The sequence below is a fragment of the Scylla paramamosain genome, chromosome 18 (genome assembly GCF_035594125.1).
Source record: "Scylla paramamosain isolate STU-SP2022 chromosome 18, ASM3559412v1, whole genome shotgun sequence".
Classification (NCBI taxonomy): domain Eukaryota; kingdom Metazoa; phylum Arthropoda; class Malacostraca; order Decapoda; family Portunidae; genus Scylla; species Scylla paramamosain.
In genome coordinates, this window is record NC_087168.1 from 175,788 (window position 1) to 190,828 (window position 15,041).

A 15,041-nucleotide genomic window follows, 5' to 3' on the forward strand; every position below is an offset into this window, starting at 1 on the left:
CTCAACCGCACCTGTCACGCACACTCTCTGCTTCAGTCCTTCATCGGGATCTACGTTTTTTACTGTGTCCAAGGAAGGGCCATTGTTTCCGACAGCATGTGTGGTTTCTCTCTAAGGTAGAGGACAGACACACGAGGACACAGGGACGAGGCAGCGAAATTGTCAGTGTAGCAGGAAATGTAGGGGATGAAAGCTGTAGTAAAACTATAGATGAGAAAATAGTACTAGTATCTGTAGTGCCTGCAGGCCCGTACTCTGAAACACTATGATCTCTCATCACGACTATTTTCAAAACCTACAGACAAGATTAGTCTAGTTCTCACGAGTGTTTATCTTATTATTATAGAAATCTTGTTAATATGTCTTTAGAACTGTAAAAACAGCCTTAAAAACCGTGCAATTTTAAATAAAGTCTTTGAAAGTGGTGGAGGTGCGGTGTAGAAGCGTTTCCGAACATGGTTCTAATTTACATCTCAGTTGACACGTCTCTCTCTCTCTCTCTCTCTCTCTCTCTCTAACGATTCCGCTCGTTCAGTTTCATTTAATTCAGTTGTATTTTCTGTACAGAAGCTCTCCACCTCAAGCGCTGGATGTTGGTGTGTGGTGTCCTGGTGAGGCTAGAGGGCAGCGGAGTCCTATCCTTAACCTTCAGTTTTTGATTTTCGAATCGTCATTGTAGAAAAAAAAAAAAAATGTTCATGTGTCTAAGATAATCTCAAGTTGATTGTGACTTCAGTCAGATACCGAACAGCCTCGAAACAGCGTACCGAAGCGGTGCGACTCACGCCAACCAGCCTGCCAGCCACCGCTCAGCAGTGTGCCGCTTGTGCCGAATGGTGTGGTTGCGTGTTGATATATTGCTTTCAAGAACACGTATTTGTCTTCAAGATGAAAGTCTATCTGAAGCTAGTATCCATCCCTCCAGAATGTGTGGTGGGTAAGTAATGAGTGTATGGTCACGTATTCCTGGTGTGTGGGCAAACATCTGTTGAGTCTGCCCGTGACACGGCCAGGTCGGGGAAGAGTTGTTGCTCCGTCATTTTTATTTTTATTTTTTTGTTTCATAAGTTTCTACATTATCCGAATTATTAATTATCATCAACCAAAGTGAAATGTGTAAAAAATAGTAAGATTTAAAGCCTTGGGACACAGGAATTAGCTTTAACGGATGTGGCGGCTGCGGGTTGCTGACGTGCCGCCCGCCCAGCTCCAGTCCACTTGTGTCCCAAACATCGCAGAATCGCCGCCAGAATATTCCTTGACATATTACAGTTACTTCTACAATCCTTGGCGTAAAAACTGCAGGCTGGATACAGACTTCCATCAAGAAAATCGTACTTTCATCTTCACTTTCTTCCATCTCATCTCTTGTGCATCTTAGTATTCGCAACATCCATCGCTGCCCAACCCGCCCCCTTCCCTGCGTACTGCCGCCGCCTCCACCAACGCAGCCACTCATGCTCAGCGCTCGCCCCATCACCACATGTTGTGACCACTGCGACCATGTATTTCATTCATGTTTGGGTCCTTTGCTTTCATCATGCATTTCGTAGTTTTTGTAGTTCATAAGGAAAGAGTAAGTGCTACAGTAATTATTGAGGGCTCTATTTACATTTTTTTTTTTTGCTCCTATCCCATACAATATTGGGAACCTGGTGGAAAAGCGGGATTTTCGAGTGAGGAAAACTAAAATAGGACCAAATACCGCTTCTTACCACCAGAAATAGAGAGCTGCCTACTGTTGCTGTTGTGATGGACGCCATTTTCTTGCTTTTGCTCTTGCTGCAACAGTATTGCCAACGATACCTACAGAAAAAGGTCCAGAAACCTGTAGTCGACCTCATTCGAGTAGAAGAAATATATTTTCTTATAATCAGTCAGCATTTAGTATTCTTGCGTAGGTAACGGTGATGCAGAGGTTGACTGGGAGATGTAGGCGAGCCTCGATGAGTACAGGTGCAACATGTAACGGGGATGCAAAGGGAGACTAGTTAAACTGCAAGAGGTAACAGTGATGCTGATAGAGAGACTTGAAGGTGTACGTGTGTCTGGTTAAAATGAAGTGCAGGAGGTAATAGGTCTCAGGTGTGGGTGAAGGCGTTGACGTGTATGATACATTTGTTTACTTACTTATTTATTTATTTATTTATTTATTTTTACTTTATTTTTCCTTAGGTAATCTCCGTCTAATTTTTCTTTTGTTCACTGGCCTCCGCATGCACGCTTCAATCTCGTCCGTATCCTGCTATGGGTAAGCCATCCATAAGGCATCACTTGAGAATTACCCGTTTGAAATTATAGTACAGCCAATCTATTGCCAAGTTTTTCTTTTATTTTTTTATTGGTTTTGTTTGCTCAGTGACTGGCTCTGCTTACTCACTATCTACTCGAAGCCTTACTTGTGGAAGGGAATGAAGCCTTTCACCAAGTGTTATTTTCTTTGATTTCCAGCACCTTGTATTTTTTTTTTTTTTTTACTGGTTTTGCTTACTCTGTGTATACTTAACGCTTTATTTCTAGAAGAGGATGAAGCAAATCACAAGCATTATTTATTTTTATTTCAGTATCTTGTGTTTTTTTTTACTGGTTTTGCTTGCTCGCTGTGTACTCGACGCCTTATTTATAGGAGGGGATGAACCAAATATCACTAAGCATTATTTCAATTCCTTTCCAGCAGCGAAGACTTACGTTGGTAGTGAGTTGAGGACCTGAAGAGTCGCGACGCAGCCAGGACCCTAGTGAGTACTGGCTTGATGTTCTACTGGGAAAAATCTAACCTGGTGTAAGAAAAGCATGAAAAAGACGTAGAACTGGTTAACTATTTTGACAGCATAGGGAAGCGATAATCCTTAGGTAAAGAAAAAAAAAGTTTTGTGCTTTCATCATTGAGGCTAATACCAAGTTAAGAGTTTTCTCACTGTCTTTTCCAGAATCATAGTCTCTGATGGTTGAGTGTACTTCACAAACTGGTAGTTATTTGTGATCATATGTTATCGTTCTGTGCACTGACACGTGTTCACGTAGCTGAGAAGAGAAGTAGTTGAGTTGCCGTGTGAACCGCAAAGCCCGACAAGAAGTCTTAATTAAGGTAGCGTTGTGTGGTCTCTCTCTCTCTCTCTCTCTCTCTCTCTCTCTCTCTCTCTCTCTCTCTCTCTCTGTCAACCCTTGTCATAGAAATATGGGGCAGTTGTTGTTGTTCTGGGTGTAACACACACACACACACACACACACAAACACACACACACACACACACACATTTACTATTTGGGGTGGTTAGAAGGTAGTAAATTACAGAAGAGGTGGTAGTGGGTGAAGGAGAAGAAAGGGAAGCCAAAGTTATCAATAGATTACTGCGCAGCTGTGTGTTTACGTACGTGATAAGCATTCTCTCTCTCTCTCTCTCTCTCTCTCTCTCTCTCTCTCTCTCTCTCTCTCACACACACACACACACACACACACACACACACACACACACACACACACATATATATATATATATATATATATATATATATATATATATATATATATATATATATATATATATATATATATATATTATGACCGAGATGTCTGTCTTTACGTACGTATGTAGGCGCACACACACACACACACACACACACACACACACACACAAAGAAAAAAAAGTCAACTACCATACGATGACTCATATGTAGGCGTCATGAAGTGTATGTGTGTGTGTTTAGGTACGTGATTTACGTCTCCCCCCCCTCTCTCTCTCTCTCTCTCTCTCTCTCTCTCTCACATGCAAGATCAAGGCAGTGAAGTCTGAAAAAAAAAAAAAAACCGAAAGGTTTATGGAAAAATATGCAATTGGCTTACTCAGTTCTGGTTTTAAGACGCTGCTCTTGAAATAGTCATGGAACGTGGTAAAATAGAAGTGAATAGAAAGATTCACAGCAGTCATGGCGTCCTTTCTTGCATGAAGTGCTATATTGTTAGGGATAGGTAACATAAATGTATTATTACTGCAGTAGATATTCGCTCATTTTCTTCATTTTTCTCTTCCCTGTCCGGCTGGTTAATACTGATATTGGGAGAATGGGGATGTTAGATGGGTTTGTTTAATGTTTACTTCATTGTTGCGGCGTCAAGCTTCAATCAGTCAGGCAGTCAGTCAGTCAGTCAGCCTCTCATGCAGACAATAATGCAATACAGTCTTAAAAAAAAAAATATATATATATATATATATATATATATATATATATATATATATATATATATATATATATATATATATATATATATATATATATATATATATATATATATATATATATATATATATATATATATATATATATATATATATATATATATATATATATATATATATATATATATATATATAAAGACAGATGAATACCAGTCAAACAATACACAGCTCACATCACCCACACCACACGCTTAGAGCAGCTGTTCATGTTTATCGCCTGATGCCTTCATCATGCCTAAAGTTGTAGAAAAGAGGTGAAAACAGACAGCAACTAATGGCGGAATATGGTGTGGGCTCATCAACTATTTATGACATTAAATCCCCAACGAAAAAGTTGCGGGATTACATGAAAACCACCGACACCCCAAAGGCAGCGGAAAATCGTCACACACTGCAGTATCATCGTGGTGAAATGATGGACAAAGTGTTATACGAGTGGTTCAGCTTGAAAAGATCAGAAGGAGTCACAATTATAGGCCCAGTGCTACTAGAGAAAGGGCGTGATTTAGCAGGTGGCAACGCGGGTGGCGACGCGCGGCTAGCTGATCTTTGTTATGGTAAGATGCGTGAGTGTAGGGTGGTGATTGTGGACTTAATTTCACTTCTATTCAAGTATCCGGCAATATTCAAGTATCCGGCATGTCGGCGGTCCCGTTGATGCCGGATAAGAGGGATTTTACTCTATATTATATCATATTAATGACCTAGATAGTGGGATTAGTAGTGATGTTAGTAAATTTGCAAATGACCTGAGGATAGGTAGGTCAGGTTTGGATGCCATCACCTTGCAGGCAGACTTGGATGGAATAATGGAATAGACAGACAAGTGGCAAATGCAGTTTAATATTAACAAATGCAAAGTACTTAGCATAGGTAGAAGAAAGGTACACTGTAGGTACACAATAAACAGTGAACTTCTGGTAAGTTCGGAGAGCAAAAAAGATTTAGGAGTTATTGTTAGCTCTGAACTCCATCTAAAAACAATGCATAAAGGACAGAAATAAAGCAAATCAGGTATTAGGATTGATATTGAATTGAAAGGTCAGGTCCGTTGCTCCTCTGTTTCCTTAACCATGTTGTTCCTTACCTGATAATGGTTTTATAATGATACTATGTAGAGAGTTTCCTTATATTCCCAGGTTTTCTCCAGCATCATCCTCAATCTGAGGGTCAGGTCTGTTACTCCTCTGATTCTTCAATAAAAATCTTCCTCACTTAATACTGACTCTACTCAGGCTCTGACTTTCTTCTTAATTATTCTCTTATACAGTTTTGTGATATGTGGCATAAGTAATATCCCTCCGTAATTCTGACTCAATCCTGCATCATCGTTTCTTTAGAAATTGTTTCTATGACAGTTTTATCTGACCGTTCTGGTATTTTTCTTTCTCTTTAGACATTACTGAAAAGAATGAGTATCTTTTGTTTTACTGCTCTTTCTCTACCTTTTATTAATTTAAATGATATTCTATCCATTCATTCCTCGTCTTTTTTTTTTTTTTTTTTTTGCCAGCATGTTGTCTAGCTCCTCTTATGATTTCCACCTCCAGTTTTTCATCTTCTGAATCCTCTTCTAGCCCTTGTACTTTCTTCTTCTTCTGCATAAAGAGGCTCTTTGAAATATTCTGTCCACCTTTTTTTTTATGTCATTTCCATCCTTGTCTTTAATATTGTACTGCTTTGTCTTGCTTTTCTTGTATGACTTTACTAGACCAAATAACATTTTCCTTTCTGCAGATTATTCAGTCTCTTTCCCATTTCCTCCTTCAGCACACCTAGCTTTGCTCTACAAGTGTTACTTCTTTTGCTTCATTCCTTGTCAACACATATTCCAGTCTACTCTGAGCTGTTCTTCTTAATCAGTTTCTTAGTTTTTAGTTTTGTTTTTCTTACTGCATTCTTAATGTCTGTCCACCAGTGGGTATGTCTTTTCCTGTTACCTCCAGTCATTTCTGTTCCAAACATTCTTCAGCCGCTTTACTGATTATCTTCTTTAAGCTTTCCCAACTCTCCCTTTCACCCATTTGTCTCTCCAGTCTTTATGTGTGTATCCTTCTTTTCCTCCTCTTGCAGTTTTTTGTATTTCTTTTCTCCTCTGCTGCTGCTGTGGCTTTATCTTACCAATCTTCATATCAGACACTAGTAGTAACCTGTGGCCTGAATTTAGACTCATTCCTGGTGTTAAGATCCTACCAAACACTAACAAGCAAAGATATCTTGTGTTCAGTAGAGACAGCCAGGTGGAGGAGAAAAAAACATAGCAAGGTCAGGACGAGGATTGACTTCATTCTTAACCTAATTAAAGTATAATATATTACTTTGTGCCATCTCTGATTTCATGCTTCTGTTAACAAGCAGATACAAGCTATTGAGTTATAATGCAATATAAAGAAAAGGGTATGTAAAGTGAGCAAATAACATCAATAACTGGAAACAAAGCATGGAACATTTCAGTCCCCCACCCCACCTTCTATACAACCAACCACTAATTAAGTGTAGATAAAGCCAACACCTGGCATTGTTCCATCCATATCTGATCTATTTATATTAATATCTTTGTTAGAAAAATCTATTCATTATCTTCAAGCCATTTCTAACACCTGAGTCTATAAATTTATTTCCTTCAAAATTTCTGGTCTTTCTCAAAATGCTCCTGTTATGTCTTCTATTCTTTTTTCTTTCTTTCCCAACTCTTCCATTAAAGTCTTCAATCAGCAATCTGGTCTCTTTATCTGTAAATCTGTATTCTTCCTCCATTGTGTTTAAAATTGTTCCTTCTCTTTGCTACATCCTTGTTGTGGTGCACACACCTGGTATATGGGCATCTTTCTTTCTTCCACACTCAGTGTACATGTACACCTCATCATTGTCTCACTTATGAACTTCACCTCTTGAATATACTGTCACTCTTGCTTGTACTATGATAGCCACTCCATATCTTCTTTTCTTCTGTTCGACTGTACATCAGGGTATATCCACCTCCATGTCTTTCTATTCTTCTCACAGTGTCTCATCTCTATTCTTCTCTCCTCCACCACGTATAGAAAATGATGAAAAATCAATACTTGTGTCAGAAACCTTGATGCATGCCCCGTTGGCTCTGACAACTTTGATCTAAGGACTTGAATTCATGTGTGAAAGTTGATCCTTGTTGCTCTGGAGAGACTTTGTGCACACCCAGGCATGGACATCTCCAAGGCACAGCTAGGCAGACAGCCTGGGAAAGAATATTACAGTATTTGCTATTTGTTACCGTGATATTCCAGTGTTCCATCAGAACTGAAGATTGATCAGAAAAACGATGTCAGTGGTAGCCTACACACATGTCTGAGGGGTAGAAGCGTAGAAGTAGCACCTTTTCCTTGAGTCTCTTCCTGTTCATCCTCTGATAAATAATTTTCATCATCTCCTTATATACCAGGCTGGTAATTTCACATGGTGTGGCCAAGATAAAGCACCACACACTCAAACACACATCACTTATACTCATAGCCCTATATATGATTATCATTATTGTTTCCCTTATATATTAAGCTATCCTCTATATTAATATCTGCACTGTCACCTGTGTCCTCAGACAAGAATGGAGCAGAGGCTTCCATCCTTCTTTCTGTAACTTCATCTCAAGTTTCCTTTCTGACTGTTCTATTGCTGCTGTGGTAGATGGTCATTGTTCTTCTAAAACAGTGGTGTTCCTCAAGGTTCTGTCCTGTCACCCACTCTCTTATTATTTATCAATGACCTTCTAAACCAAACTTCTTGTCATGTCCACTCCTACACTGATGATACCACCCTGCACTTTTCCATGTCTTATCATAGATGTCCAACACTTCAGGAAGTAAACATTTTGCACAGGGAAGCCAAAGAATGCCTGACTTCTGATCTTCTAAGATTTCAGATTGGGGCAGAGCAAACTTGGTATTGTTCAATCCCACAAAAACTCAATTCCTCCATCTATCAGCTCAACACTACCTTCTAGACAACTATCCCCTCTTCTTCAGTGACACTCAACTGTCCCCCTCTTCTACACTGAACATCCTTGGTCTGTCCTTTACGTATAATCTGAACTGGAAACTTCGCATCTTATCTCTGTGGCCTTATCTGTCTATGTATGGAGTATGCTTCACATGTCCTGGGAGGGGGGGGGGGGTTCCACTCATACTGCTTTTCTAGACGGGGTGGAATCAAAAGCTTTTCATCTCATCAACTCCTCTCATCTAACTGACTGTCTTCAGCCTCTCTCTCATTGCCACAATGTTGCATCTCTAGCTGTCTTCTACTGCTATTTTCATGCTAACTGCATGCCTCCCCTCCTCCCACAGCCTTGCTGCACAAGACCTTCTTTCTCTCACCTCTATTCTGTCCACCTCTCTAATGCAAGAGTTAACCAGTATTCTCAATCATTCATCCCTTTCTCTAGTAAACTCTGGAACTCCCTGCCTGCTTTTGTATTTCCACATTCCTATGACTTGGATTCCTTGAAGAGGGAGGTTTCAAGATGGTTATCCTTCAATTTTTGACTACTGCTTTGGACCCTTTTCTGGGACTGGCATCTCAGTGGGCTTTTTTTTTTTTTATTGGATTTTTGTTGCCCTTGGCCAGTGTCCCTCCTACATGGAAAAAAAAAAAAAAAAAAAAAAAGAGGAGGAAGAGTGCAAGTACCCATGATGATCTGCTCAAGTTTAGCCAGGGTTTCATGAGTTAGCATAGTGGAGGTGATTCTTGCTTTGCTCATTTGTATCCGCAGTGTTGTACAGCCCAGCATAGACCAGGATAGCACAAAGTGTGAAGCTCTATAGTTTGTGATTGCCAATTATTCCCACAGCTTTACTACTATAGTAAGTCTCACTCATCTCAGTGAAGGTTTGTTATAGAATAACCTTTTTCTGACATAACAAACTATAATACAGATTTGGAGTCAAGTGGAGTCAAGTTTTTTGCCTCCTAACTCTTTTTTTGAAGTGGCTGTATTCATCCTCTCACTCACCATCACAATGTTGCATCTCTTGTTTTCTTCCACTATCATTTCCATGGATATTGCTCTTCTGAATCTCTTTACTACATGCCTCCTTCCCTCTTGCAGTCTTGCTGCACAATGCTTTCTTTTCATCCTCATCCTTATCTTGCCCATGTTATCAGTGCATTAGTTAGCCAGGATCTTCACTCTTTTATCCTTTTCTCGTAAATTCTAGAAATAATCACCCGTTTCTGATACATTAATTAGCCAGTGTCTTCACTCTTTTATTCGTCTGTCAAACTCTATAACTCAGTCTTAGTTATCCCCCTTCTAATGACTTGAGGTGTTTCAAGAGAGAAGCTTTAAGACATCTGAACCAAAGTGGTCAACTTTTTTTGGGAAATCCCTCAGTAATTTTCTCCGAGTGGGACATGGATGGGACAGACTCAGTAATCAGATTGTTAGTATTGAGTCACTAGGGAGCTTTTATAAAAAAAGATTAGGTAAATTTATGGATAAGAGTGATAGCTGGAAATAGCAGGTATATTTCATGCTCGGACTGCCACACAGATCTGATTTCCTGTGGCTTTCCTTATTTTCATACGGTATTAAGTAATTATCTTTTTGAGAACAGCAAACTAAGAGGGCTCTTTTTCACTTTTTTTTGTGCCCAGCAGCAGCAGTCTTTTCTCAATGTGCTCACAACCACACCTACCACTAGACTTCTATCTTGATACACTGAGATGTACATAAGTTATCATGACTAAGAATTTAAAGCTACAGTTATCCTCATGGGCTCCTGCTTCAAGAGGCTGAGAGACCAAGACTTTTCTTTAGAGAATGTTTTGTAGGTGTAATTGTGAGAGCTGCTCGTCTTGCCTTGGCTGTACCACCTCCCAGAGCTATCTACCTGGTGTGTAGGTAGATGACTGACTGACTCATTTGTTAACTGAAGGAACAAATTGCCTCTGCTTAGTCACTTGCTTGCATAAATAACTCATTCTTTATTTTCTTTGTTACATCCCTTACTAAGTACATGGTAAGCCTTGGGAGGAATAATGGGGAATGTTATATCCCACAAGATCTTTATATGTCACTCAATTCAGTAAACAAAAACATAAAATGAAAAAAAGTTATAGATTGAAAGGATTACATGAAACATCTTACAGCAAACACGAAAGGTTATAATTCTTCAGATTTATCAAGGTATATTATATCCATACGATTCAAAAGAAGACTAAAAACTCATATAAACATTAAAACACAAGAGCCACAGTATCAATCTAATATGAGGTTACTCCAACAAAAATTCAACCTAGCAAGTTGACAAATAAACTCAATGCATAACATACTAAGTACAGTGTCACAAGCCAAACACTTACTGCACTAGCTTACTGACAACTCAAGTGTGTCTCACTTACAAAGCTTTCATGTGATGATGAACTTATTGGAGTATCTCTTACTGATATGCAGTATTGCTTGGGATAGTACTGTGAAGAGCTTTCAAGTACTGATAACCATATGATATACTACACAGTGCCAGATATTGTACTTATATAAAATTATTCAGGATACATTACTGAATCAGTCATTTATTTATTTTTTAGCCAAGGAGCCATAAAGTTAATAATCATAATGCCACAGTAAAATGTTTATGTACAACAGTATGTGCAGTGGTGGAAGTTTTAAATTTTGGCGTAAATATTTTTTCCATATGATGGTTGTCAAATTTCCAGTAATAAGTGTATTTTCAAATACTGTTATGCACATTGCATTGTGGAAAAAATATCAGTTTCCTCACTGTATGTAATTCACCTTCCTTTGTTTACTCATGATTTCATAATACTTAGAACTTTGTTTCATGATTAATTTCCTTTCAAATTTTTTGCTGAGAGAAATGACAGTACTGTGTAATGTGTCATACATACAAATGAACAGGTACTTAATGCTGTCCACATACCAATTAAGTTTTGTGTTAGCAGAAAGTGGAGCAGCTGCAGAAATAAATTTACATATTTGCCAGGATTTCAAGATTTTGCTGATGTTTTATGAAAATATTTTCCATATTAATCCCAGATTTGTCCATCATGTGAGGTTTTGGTTATGGAAGTGGGGCTCCAATGAGTGACATTATGCTGTTAGGGCAAGCAAGGCACATTACCTCAACAATAGTGAACAAGTAAATAGAGATTAATCACCTAAAAATAAAATCCAAATGGCAAGTCTCCTGATTACAATAATATTCACAGTTGTAGGCTTTACTTTAATGAAGGACAGAACTGAGCACTCATTATGAACTTTTCTCATAGAAAAGCTCAATGAGGTTAAGATTGACATGAAAACTGTCTGTGGCATTAGTCAATTATTAACCTGTGGCCTCAATTAACACATCACGTCACTGCTTTCATGATTGAAAAGTCGTCTTTCCTGTGATGAAAGCTGCTAAGACAATTACAGTGAACTTTAGATCTTGCAGAAACATGTATGGTTATCAGTAAAATGTGGTCTGTGACTCATCCTAATTATTTACAGTTTTGTACAGAATGTATTTACAAAATAATAAACAAAATATTTCCTACCCCAGTTACAGATATATATTATCACTTAATGCAGCAATCAAGCCAATATAAGTGACTAGTTTTATATATTCATATACACAAAAAACTAACTGTGCTTTTCACTATACAGCTTACATCCTGTTGCTAAAAACAAATACAAGGTGAAAATATAATCAGCTTTAAGATTCTGCTCAGGAACATCAAACAAGTTTCAAATTATCACATCAACATGTGTAGATGCTAAGAAATGTGAAAAATTTGTACCACTCCTTTCACGGGTAACAAATGTCTTCAGGTTTGTGATGGACGAGATTGGATATAGTACACCTATCGTAGCCTAGCCTACCTACCTCCTGCTACCTACCTCACTATAAAAGCTTGAAAGAAAAATAGATCTAAGCCCACAAAATGGACTTCATATAAATGTACCAATCACAGGTCTTGAAATGACAAGGAGCTTGAGACTGTGTTCTCATGTTTAACTTTTTTTTTTTTTTTTTACAGATGAAATATGTAATTGACTTCTTATGACGTGCCACTAGTGTCCCTAAATGACTGGAAACCTATTAGTAGTACTCAGGCAGGAACATATTAGTTGTTTTTACATCGATTATTGTTTTTGGCTTGAACAGTACGTACGTATGTATTAATTTAGTCACAATAAGCATCCTAATATTGAGTGATATGAAACCATTACATGAAGAGCCTAAAAGTTACCTTGGTTTCATGATTGTCTGTTTTATGGCTGACAGATTGTTTTTTTCTTAGTGTCTACCCTCTATTGCCTAATCTCACTTACAGAGCACAACATTTCTATGTACACAAAATACAGACTGACCCTAAGAGATTTGTGTAGCCTCAATATTTGGAAGTTACATGCAGTTATTGGTTACCATTTGCAGGGGTGCTGACAGTAGTAGTAGTAGTAATGCTTCTTGAGATCATGATAAACATATGCCTTCTTTCATCAAGCTTCTATTGATTGATAAAAAACAAAATTGAGTACTTTGCTCCTTTAATACAGCTACTTGTAGTAACAGGCAATATTAATAATAATCTACACCTTAGGTGGTCTACATATATTTCAGTTTACCCACATGTATGTAAATACTCTTCCTTCTGAAACTCGTATAATTCTTGACTTTGTATGCCTATATATATATTTTTATGCAGATAAAAAAAATCAAGTAGAGTAGTTCACAAGTATATATATACACTGTGGTTTCCTAGTAAATAACAAATGGTAATGTGTGAATATAACCAAATTTGCTTGGATTCAGTCCGATAGAGATGTCTAAGTTTATAGCATTATATAAGTCTTTACTTCCACACCTATACGTGTATATGTATAATATATTCATGCCATTTTTACGTAGCTAATCAGACACTCCCAAACACTGTGTAACAAGCACTAGAAGCAAGTAGTTTATAGTATGTACGTATTGACTTTTTTTTCATCTAAATGGACTTCTTAGTTCTTGAGGGTGACCTCTTGCTCTAGCATGGCATCCAGCTCATCAGTCAGGTTGGCCAGCATGTTCCCGATGTCATTCAGCACATCACCAGTTCCATCGGGGGAACTGAAAAGAAAAATTACTTTTTTATAACTTGTGTTTTTCTCTTTCACAGATGGAGGGAAACAAAGAACATAAAGGGCAAAGAAACACAGGCAAAACTAATTCATAAGGTTAGTTGATCAGCTCTGCTTTATGAAAATAATGGAGGCTATTGAGTTGCCATAGATCAGTAAATCTGTACAGAGAAAACAATGTTTTTTTCAACTTATGAGCATATATTGTTTTCAGCTTCATCACCAGAACACCAGTCCTTTGTGTTGGAGGCTGTGTTGAAGGCATGAGGTAAAAGGGGAGTGTGTGTGTGTGTAGTGCACTTATTTTCATATGAGAGGCTGTGGTGAATGACTGTGGTTTGTAAACATACTGTGGAGGGCATACTGTGGATATGCAAGTCTGAGAGAGAGAGAGAGAGAGAGAGAGAGAGAGAGAGAGAGAGAGAGAGAGAGAGAGAGAGAGAGAGAGAGAGAGAGAGAGAGAGAGAGAGAGAGAGAGGGGGGGGGGGGATGGTGACTCCACCCCTTTACTCTTCTCCCCCTCACATCCCACATTCCCACACTACTATACTATTGTATATACAACTGCCATCTTGCCATCTCCTGTCACACAGCCATGCATCACATGAACCTCCATAATTCTTAGTCAATCAATTTTCTTTGCTGAACACTCACTCTGAAAACTTCCCTGTCACACACCCAGCTTGCTTTGCTCCTACAGTCTTTCCCTATTCTTACTGTTTTCCTTCCTACCAGAAAATGTTCATGGATTTTTCACTGGAAAAAGCAATTATGAAGTTACACCACACTACTGTAACTGATCCTTTAAAATTCATGAAAGCTGCTGATATAGGATTCATGTATCAGTTACCTTGAATTTGATTTTGATATCTGTCCAACAGAGGCATCAGTTGTAGCAATGGGATTCTGGCGAAGGGGAGGTTGGGCTTCCTTGCGACGGAGTGCTGGCGAGGAACGTGGTGAGGAGTGAGGAGAGTTGCGGGTGTCTAGCACAGTCAAGCCTGGGTGGGGACGGCAGGCTCGCTGCTTGATGGTTCCAGCATTCTCATTTGCAAATGGCAAAGACTCTGAGTCGGTGCTGGAGGTAGACTGAAAATAGACATGGTTTTTGTGAGGATTCTGCTGGCACAAGAAACCATTCATATTATCCTTCGTTTTCCTCTACATATTTTCTCTAATGAAGTATGCAAGGCTGATTGATGCAAGTACCTCATATGTGAAAGTTGTATGCCATATGATGTACAAAAAGAATAATATTAGTCAGTGCTTGGTTGAATTCAAAGGAGCAAGCAACAAAATTAACTAAATATTACATGGTGAACTGTATCTTTTAAATCTGTAAATAAAGTATTACAAGTAAAGTGACATCAATATAACTTAAGAAATACTAGTCAGGAGCAAAACATGAATGATGGCACAGAGAAAGGGGACTGACTTTTATATGAAGAGGCTCTGAAATGGAGGATTAATAATTGTCATGGTAGACAAAGTACAAGATGTTTGAAGACAACAGCAAAGGTATATATATATATAATACTATGAATAAAGTGTCATTTCTGAAATACATCCCATCACAAAGACAATGAACAAATTTAAAGGTGTAGAGAAAACTAATGATGACTGAGGACACACAAAATAACTATCAACAATAATTTAAGCTTACAGACAACCTAAACAACAAAAAATGTAGCATGTAGC

General features: G+C 38.3%; 1 protein-coding gene and 1 long non-coding RNA gene across 7 annotated transcripts in view; one reads left to right on the top strand and one right to left on the bottom strand.

Annotated features, from left to right (window-relative positions):
• Positions 1-550: 550 nt before the first annotated feature.
• LOC135108975 (uncharacterized) lies at positions 551-14,704 on the top strand. Of its 2 annotated transcripts, XR_010272521.1 has the most exons (5): positions 551-937; positions 2,675-2,738; positions 13,382-13,439; positions 13,558-13,611; positions 14,225-14,704. It is a non-coding gene; the product is annotated as an uncharacterized LOC135108975 (long non-coding RNA). The 2 variants fall into 2 exon arrangements; XR_010272522.1 differs by lacking the exon at positions 13,558-13,611 and having other exon boundaries at positions 594-937.
• LOC135108969 (caskin-1-like) overlaps positions 10,184-15,041 on the bottom strand; it is a 106,092-nt gene continuing 101,234 nt past the window's right edge. For all 5 annotated transcript variants that reach the window (XM_064019878.1, XM_064019879.1, XM_064019876.1 and 2 more), the window contains 2 exons: positions 14,194-14,432; positions 10,184-13,332 (listed from right to left, as the gene is read on the bottom strand). In XM_064019878.1, the coding sequence (XP_063875948.1) occupies positions 13,224-13,332; positions 14,194-14,432 (348 nt within the window). In that variant the 3' untranslated portion in view covers positions 10,184-13,223. The remainder of the gene's footprint in view (positions 13,333-14,193; positions 14,433-15,041) is intronic.